Consider the following 9,205-nt stretch of genomic DNA (forward strand, 5'->3'; position numbering starts at 1 on the left):
TGTGTGTCTGTGTGTGTCTGTGGGTGTGTGTGTGTGTCTGTGTGTGTGTGTACCAATTCCACCTGCAAAGTCTTGGTCATCCCAGGGTTACAGTAGAGCAAAACAATTATGAGTCAAAACTTCTGACATCACACTTTATTAAATTACAACTTGGTTTTCTATTGAGGATGTGAAATGCTTTCATTAAAAGGAAATTCATAAACCAGATTACCCAATGTTGTTTTAACACTGAAGAATAATTCAGTCTTTTACTCCTTTGGTGATAAATCTGAATTAATTCTATAAATCTGAACTAATTCCTTAAATCCATAAATCTGCATTAATTCTATTAACTAATCTAGAAATCGCTTTTCCTGTCACTACACACAGATTAATTGATTGGGTGGTATAATGTTGAGCAACTTTATATCGTGAATGAAAATTAATATAACATGATGATGACATCTGTCTCTTATATCAGGAAGTATTTGTCAATAAGTCAGACATTCTTTATTTTGTTACACTGTGTTCCTCCCTTAGGAAACCCCTATGTGATCACAACATTTATTTCCTCTTATTTTTCAATTCTATACAGCATATTAATTTGGTCATTATGACCTACATATGTTTCCACTGCACAGACTACAGGCAGTTGCGGCTGCAACCTGGCATGATTTCTGGTGCAGCTTCTTCAGGGAACTTAACTGAGAGCCACCCCAGATTCTATCTGGATAATATATCCCTCCAAATGCATGTGTGTGTGTGTGGGGGGGGATTTCCTCACAGTGTTCCACAACTTATGTTCATTTGTTTATAATCCTGTAACTTAGCATTTCAGCAGAAGAGACTGATAAGTAACAAACTTTAAAAAATTAGTAGTGGGTTTAATTTGTTTGGCTAAACCCCTAAAGTAGTGCTTCAGTATGGCTACTGTTCAATGGCTGAAAGCAAGTAAAATGGAAACAAAAAGAAAAAAGAAAAAAATCTTTAAAACCTAGAATTTTCAAAGAATTTGAGCATTAGAAATTTATTAAAGATAGAATATGTTGTAGTCCTGAAGAGACAGTTTTAGCAATATTATGTATGTTAAGAGGCAAGAAAATATGATTTGAAATGAGATATCATTATTTCCACTGTATGCAGTGAGAGCTGAAACAATGATTAACATATTTATTCTTAATATATCCCAGCAGATTCAAATGTAAATATGTTAGTTGCTGTTGTGTAAGTCACAGAAGAACAGCTTCTTTTTATGACAACAATGTGTTCTAAGACACCAGTGTTTTGACATGCGTGTCATCAGTCAGAAATACCCAGATCTTTAAGCCTAAACAAGCTGGTGGCTTTGTTTATAATTTCAGCAAACTATTTACTGATCAGTGCTGATATCTGCCAACCAATAAAAAAAAAAATTGTTATTTGCTCTGTGAGCAGCAAGATCTGAAATGGTGATTTGCATATTTATTCTTAATGCGTTCCAACAGATTTGATGATTTGCAATGTTAATTCACTAGCAATGCTAATGCCATTAAACACGAAACAATGGTAAAAAATTATTTCACTCTTCATCCATAATAAATTTACAGCTTATGTGTAAGTTGCAAAATCATTCCATAATTAACATTAACAGCTGTTAGAACCTGATTTCGATTTTCATTCAAAGTCACTTCACATTATTTATATTGCTAATAACCTTCATCTTAATTAAAAGCAAATGTCAAATTTTTGCTATACACTAACTGCTAAAGAAATAAGTGAATTTAGGAAATCATAACAATCACCTAACTCTAAGGCTGAGTCCTCCCTTTAGCAATCACATTTCTCTGTCAAGTGTAATTGCTTATTTATTCACATAGTTTTGAATTAATCAGGGCCGCTGGACTGGCTCCTGTGCAGGTGGCACGTAAAATACACCATTTCGAGCGTGGCCGTTGCCAGTACCACCTGACTGGCCTTCGTGCCGATGGCACGTAAAAGCACCCACTATACTCTCGAAGTGGTTGGCGTTAGGAAGGGCATCCAGCTGTAGAACCTCTGCAAGATCAGACTGGAGCCTGGTGTAGCCACCTGGTCCACCATTCCTCAGTCAAATCATCCAACCCATGCTAGCATGGAAAGCGGACGTTAAACGACGATGATGATGATGATGATGATGATGATGATGATAATTGTTTATTTTAAGACTGACATTGTAAGGTAGGTGTGAGAAGTCAGATCTAGCTGGTTTGAACATAAAACATGTAGAATATATGGTTGGTTTAAATGCTAAAGGGTTAAAAGCACTGATTTATTGTGTAGGTAACAATGCTGTTGGTGTCAGAAAAAGATCACTTGCATTTCTATAATCACCATCTCTGATCTGGTATTTATAAAAGTTAATCAATTAAAAAGTTTCTAGATAACCACATGATCTCTTGTAATTATATATATATAATGGATAGCCTACTTACGAATTAGCTGATAGGTGAATTCACTGAAAATATTATTGCTCTAGACAGTTTACACACACACACACTCATACACACATGCACAAAGAAAGATACATACACGTAAAAATACTGAGACATAAATATATGCATATATATGTGCATACACACATACACACACACACACACACACACACACACATGCACACATATTCTTATATAAATTCAATTCATATATATATATATATATATATATATATATATGCCTAAAAAGAAATATAATGAAAACTAGACGTGATTGTTAATGGCATCAAACCACTTATTAGATAGTTATTCAGATACAAGTTAAAATATATAATTAAACAGAAAAACGAAAAAGGAAAATCAGGAAAGCAACGGTTCATAGTAATTCTTCATATCTTTAAAGTTCATACTTTAATATCATAGATAAAAGAAAGGAGAATCCAAGTAGTTCATCATAGTGATTCTTCACAGAAAGGTAGGCAAATGTCCAGAGATCATACTGAAACCTCTTACATAAGTAAAAGATAAAGATATATATATATAGGAAAAAGTATGATAAACACAAGAGGCATTTGTTCCTTACATATGTTTCATCATTGCAGGTATTTGCATCTGATGCAGTAAATGTTCACAGTGCATTTGGAATCTGTTATTACATCATAATGTAATAGCATGCTCTCCTGAAAAAATCCACATGTAGCGGATGCAAATAACCACAATGGTGAAACATGCATAAGGAACAAATGGCATAAACTGCCTCTTGTGTTTACCATACTTTACCTATACTCTTTTACTTGTTTCAGTAAAAGAGTATCCTATGATCACAAGTCCAGCACTGAACCACATGCCTTCATATATTTGTGGGTGTGGTGTGTGTTTGTGTGTGTATATGTATCTGTATACATGTGGCTGTGTGTGCACTTTACTGTCTCTAAATGCATTGCTATCAAATATTGTTGTATATTTGTCTTATTCCTGACTTTAGAATGCTTGATGTGTATTCCTCTGCATGCATGAGTGTGTGTGTGTGGTGGGGGGTGGCTTTCTCTCAGTTTTCTAAGCCTGTCAAAAATATCTTTAAAAATATTATGAATGCTTGTCTTGTCCTACTGACCCATTGGGAATAAATTGCACTACAGACTCAAAATTCAAAACAGTTATTTTGTTGAAGTTTCAAAATTTTATTTTTTAATCTGTCATTTTATTTCATTTCAGTTAATCTTAAATATTAAGATTACATTTATTGTCATGCTTTGTTGTGTCTTTTTGTTTTTATTCTTATTGCTATTTTACTTCATAGTTAAATTGACAATTCTATTTCAGTTGAAATGATAATTTTATTTCAGCTTTGCTTTAATCTATTTTATGTGTTTGTTTAAACATTTGTTGTGTGTGTGTGTGTGTGTGTGTGTGTGTGTGTGTGTGTGTTTGTGGGTATTGGGGGTGGATATCAAGTTCATACAGTCACCTGTAACAATGTTGCTATAACTAATCAAATAAGCAAGTCTTCACATTTACTAGTCATTTGTTAATGGAATCTAGCATTTATAATTTCATAATAGAATATGTAAATTCATAAATCTTACATTCACTCTGTTTTAATTATCTACAATAAACATTATTAGTGATGCCAACCAAGATATCAAATGCAATCAACTATAAGTCTAAATAACCAATGAATACCACACAAACATCAAAGCTTGTTTCAAGTATTGAACTTTGTTTCAAAACCAGGCCAACACAGCACAACATAATACTGAGCCAACAGAAGAGCCCTTACACCATGGCTTGACATGCTAGGCAAAACTGCTAAATGCCCCGCAAATCTTAGAAAATACATCGTATGATATGACAAGAAAAAGAGGTGGGAGGTCCTGGTTGGAACCCCTTTGGTCATAGATATGCTCAGTCAGGAGCGAAGTGAAAAAACATTATAATATACTCTTTACTCTCTTTTACTCTTTTACTTGTTTCAGTCATTTGACTGTGGCCATGCTGGAGCACCGCCTTTTAGTCGAGCTAATCGACCCCAGGACTTATTCTTTGTAAGCCTAGTACTTATTCTATCGGTCTCTTTAGCCGAACCGCTAAGTTATGGGGACGTAAGCACACCAGCATCGGTTGTCAAGCGATGTTGGGGGGACAAACACAGACACACAAACATATACACACACATACATATATATATACATATATACGACGGCTTCTTTCAGTTTCCGTCTACCAAATCCACTCACAAGGCTTTGGTCGGCCCGAGGCTATAGTAGAAGACACTTGCCCAAGTTGCCGTGCAGTGGGACTGAACCCAGAACCATGTGGTTGGTAAGCAAGCTACTTACCACACAGCCACTAGTGATATAAACAAGAGTGCATTTTGCACCAAATGCCAATATGAGAGTTTCTGCTGCAGTATCTACCGCAGTATAATTTGTTCTAAAAGAACTTCCATGTCTAAGTGAGGATAAATATTACCTCTCAATATTAATATTGCCTTTGTTACTAATATATATATTTTTAACAAAAATAAACACCATTTCATTAAAATGTGAGGAACAATGAATGAGCGATTCCTCCATTTGGAAAAGGAGCTGTATGCCTTACTACTACTTGAACCCTTTACTCCCTATGGAGTATAGGTCATCAATGACTTTTCTTCCCCATTCACTACTCCTTTCTGCTTCTCTCCAGTTAGAGTTGGATCCTTATTTTTTCAGCTCTGCCTCCATTTCCTCGTGGATTCTGCTGCCCCATGACATATGTTCCCCTAAGGGAAGGTTTTCCTGTCTCACGTTTTGTTGGTTTTGAACTGTAATCCATGTTTCTGTAACTTTACACACACACACACACATATAATGTGCATACAAATACACACACACACACACATATAATGTGCATACAAATACACACACACACACATGTATATATTTATAAACATACAGTAAATACATACATGCAAACATAGAAAGAAATAACCATACATTACCTCATACTCAGAGGACTGTGCTAAGCTCCAACAACTGGTGACTGTCAGGTAACTTCCCATTAGCATAATAATTGGTTACATTATATACATAAGTTCTGTTCTTTTCAGAGGCACATAATGGATCATAATTATATACATAAACATATATAAGCATAATTGAATATAGATTGATATGACACACTGATTGAGAAACCCAGTTGCTGCTTGTAATGTTCATGTTGTGTTGTTACTCTTCATTATGTTCTGACTATGAACTTCATTTACATTTATATTTAATAGCTATATTCGTGTCTGTCTAAATTATCCTACAGTCATCATCAATTAATTGTTTTATAAAATTTATTGTTGTCTAGATGCTCTCCTTTTTAAACACAACTGTCCATTACTGACTGATTGGTAATTAATTTAAACACATCTGTTCTCTCATAGGTTACTTCCTGTTCGCTTCTGAAAAGTATAGCATTTTTGAAGGTGGTGGTGTACTGGAAGTTGATGTTCTTTTTGCGAGAGCTTTACAGTAAGTAACAGCTTTTAACTCTTAATGCAGGACTTAATCAAGGGCATTTATGCTCTCTTGCAGTGAGTGAACAAAAGGATGGTAGTATGGGATGTTATCTCTTGTATTGCTTTCTATAAATAAATACAATAAAATCCTAATCACTTTCTTTCTTGTTCTCCTCCTTGTTATCCACATATAAAGTAAAACCAAACTATATATGGCTTTTGAAAGTATACTAGCATCTCATAGGATTGAATTTTTTTATAATTTCAACAGTTTGTCACAGAAGATGTGGGAATGATTTGGTCAATATTTCATGGGTCTTGTATTGTGAAAAGGTTAGAAACTACCGACTTAGAACTCTTTGAGTCATTGGCTGTCATTCATATTGGAGGACAAATGTCTGTTTGATGCCAACTCATGTAAATTATGCCTGTACCATTTAGCTTTGTATCTGTTGTCAATGAGAGCTGTCTGGAATGATATTATGAGATTTCAAGAGATTTCTAAACTACTGAGCTCAAGGTGTTTGCCAATGTATTATGTTGAATATTTATTAGATCTAGAAATATTGAATATGATATAGACTTGCATCTCATCTGGATGAGGAGCAGTTATTTCTTATTCTTTTAATACTGTAATAAAACATACGTAGCTACATAATAAAAAATCATCTGGTACTTAGAGGCTGAGTGCAATAGAAGAGTGTAGCTATTCATTCAAGTGTGTACTAACTGTCCTCAATAGAATATTTATCAGCAATTTCCCTTCACTTATAGTAGGTTAAATGGAGGATTATGTCTCCGTAATTAATAAAAGTTTGTCTAATATAAAGGATTCTTGTTAGTGTTATCTTGCTTCAAGATGTACTGGACCAGATGGAATTAAATGCCAATGCTATAGTGCCAGTAATGGAATGTGAACCATTGTCTCATCTGCCAATGGCCCCATATTTTATTGGCTCCCATAGCTTTAACCCTACATCCCTGCATAGAATTGCATGTATTCTCTTCTTCGGCCCTTCTGTCATATTTTCATATCCCTCAATACTATACCTCATTCGGTTGAGGTATCTTGTCTTTCAAGTCCTTAGCAACTTCATTAGTATTGGTTCCACAAAATAAAGCACACAGAAAATTCTGTTAAGTGGTTGGTGTTAGGAAGGGCATCCAGTTGTAGAAACCATGTCAAAGCAAATACTGGACCTCAATGCACTCCCTCTCGCTCGTCAATTCTTGTTGAACCATCCAACCCATGCCAGCATGGAAAACGATATGTCAAATGATGATGATGATGATGACAGGAATGCATTGGAGAAACATAACCCTTTGCGCTGTCCACAGTAAATTACTGCTACACAGTGAATGTAGTGCAGAAAGTTGATACTGAAACTGAATGGGAATTTTAATTCAGCTTGTAAAGAAACAAAACTATATATCATAATTTAATTATCATGCTGATACACTAACATCAGAATTAACTACAGAAGAGTGATAAATGGGGATTAGGAAATATTTTTAGAAGTCAACTAACGATACTTTCAGACAAAACAAGCAACGGAGGCATCTTCAAACATTTCTGGAATCTTAGTCATTAACTGAAGTATATTTTTCGTCATTGTTTGTTGATAATTTTGTAACTAGTTTAGACACGTTTGTAAAATTTTGGTGTTGGGAAATGTGATTAATTGATAATTTAATTACAAAAGGGTGCTAACAATATATTTTATAATAAAAAGGTGGCTTCCAATGTATTCAACATCTAAAATCACTAGAGAAGATTTAAATACAGTGACTAACTAAGAAACAATATTATGGGTTAGCTAATATTACTTAGACAATTAAATTAAATTACATTTTCTGTGTTTTTTACTTACAAACATTTCTATATTGTAAGTTAGTTACTGCATGAAAAGCAAGTCCCAGCAAAGACTATAATTCCACTGATGATGACTAAAAAAGCAGAAACATTTGAAGTTCTCTCTCTTGCTTGCTCCACCTATGAATATTATTAGCTGACACCCTAATATTTTTCATACTCATGTATTTAACCCCAATGGGGTTATTTCTGTTATTTAATATATCGGATTTAATTAAACCCACCTTTTTATTAAATAATTTAATGTTTTTATTCCACTGATCTCATCCACTACTGAAATAAACTACCGTTGGTTAGTTGGTTGGTTGGTAGTGCTATAAAAACTATCAGTGAGGCTAAATAATCACATTTTTATCTCTTTCTCTTCCAGAATTCCTGAAAGAAAAAAAGCCGTAAGTTTTGACTATTCATACTTTCATTTTATTAAGGATTATATGTCTTACTTTGCTTAAAAAAAAACAACATGCTTTTAATGCAATCAGAAGCTATCAAATTAGGTCTAACTAATTGGGGAACATCTAAATTTTGAATATGTATTCTACAAGAGAGCAATTTCAAATTGAACTATGGACAGCAATATTCCAGTTAGCTTTTTAATGATACTGATTATAAAATATTGTCCACACTATTAGACAAGGCTCTCTCTTTAGTGTTTTAGAACATGACCTTTAAGCCAAGTATTGAGAAGAAGACCCATCAAGCCAAGTAAAATGGCTCTTCCCATGGACCGCAAATTAAATTTGTATACACAAATTAAATTTGTATACACAAATTAAACCTGTGCCATGGAGGAATGTAGTGGCGGACAAAAAACAAGACAGGAAAACAAACGGAAAAGAAAACAAGACAGGTAAACAAACGGAAAAGGCTATGCGGCCAGACGTGAAAAATTATGTGTATATGAACGCTGTGAGGCACGAACTGAATGCCGAAGTAAGTTCACGTGTTTGCTCGGTGATAGCCAAGGAAGAAAAGGATTAGTGACCAGAAGCATGTGACCAAGGAGGGGTAAGGAAGAGAGAGAGTGGTAGAGGGAGAAACAAGGGGAGGAAGTAGAAGAATAAGTGAGCAACGGAGGAAAGAGAGGAATATAGTAGTAACAGAAGGAAGAACGAGAGGGGAAAGAGAGATACGTAGTAGTAACAGAGGAAGAACGAGAGGGGGAGAAAGTGATATAGAAAGAGATAGAGTCGCGTCAGAAAATATAAGGTTGAAAAAACTACTTACAAAAAGAATGACGCAGGCGTTCGATCATGTAAAACAAATAATAAATGAGTATATGCATATATACGTACAGGTATGTGCATACCTACGTCTACCTGTATAAATAGGTGCATATCTGGGTACAAGACATATATATATATATATATATATATGACAAATAATAAATGAGTATATGCATATATACGTACAGGT

At 34.4% G+C, this 9,205-nt stretch overlaps 2 protein-coding genes across 9 annotated transcripts in view; both read left to right on the forward strand.

Moving 5' to 3' along the window:
• The window catches only part of LOC106880178 (sodium/calcium exchanger 2), a 162,125-nt gene extending 153,717 nt beyond the window's left edge, over positions 1-8,408 (forward strand). For 2 of the 8 annotated variants that reach the window (XM_052972080.1, XM_052972081.1), the window contains 2 exons: positions 5,842-5,929; positions 8,160-8,408. In XM_052972080.1, coding sequence (XP_052828040.1) covers positions 5,842-5,929; positions 8,160-8,241 — 170 coding nt within the window. In that variant the 3' untranslated portion in view covers positions 8,242-8,408. Of the gene's footprint in view, positions 1-5,841; positions 5,930-8,159 lie in introns of those variants that run through there. The other 6 variants (XM_052972084.1, XM_052972085.1, XR_008265295.1 and 3 more) reach the window with 5 other exon arrangements.
• A 281-nt stretch (positions 8,409-8,689) lies between these two features.
• Positions 8,690-9,205, forward strand: part of LOC106880177 (sodium/calcium exchanger 2) — a 33,513-nt gene continuing 32,997 nt past the window's right edge. The window contains exon 1 of the mRNA XM_014930023.2: positions 8,690-8,722. Coding sequence (XP_014785509.1) covers positions 8,690-8,722 — 33 coding nt within the window. The remainder of the gene's footprint in view (positions 8,723-9,205) is intronic.

This window comes from Octopus bimaculoides, chromosome 12, assembly GCF_001194135.2.
Source record: "Octopus bimaculoides isolate UCB-OBI-ISO-001 chromosome 12, ASM119413v2, whole genome shotgun sequence".
Classification (NCBI taxonomy): Eukaryota; Metazoa; Mollusca; class Cephalopoda; order Octopoda; family Octopodidae; genus Octopus; species Octopus bimaculoides.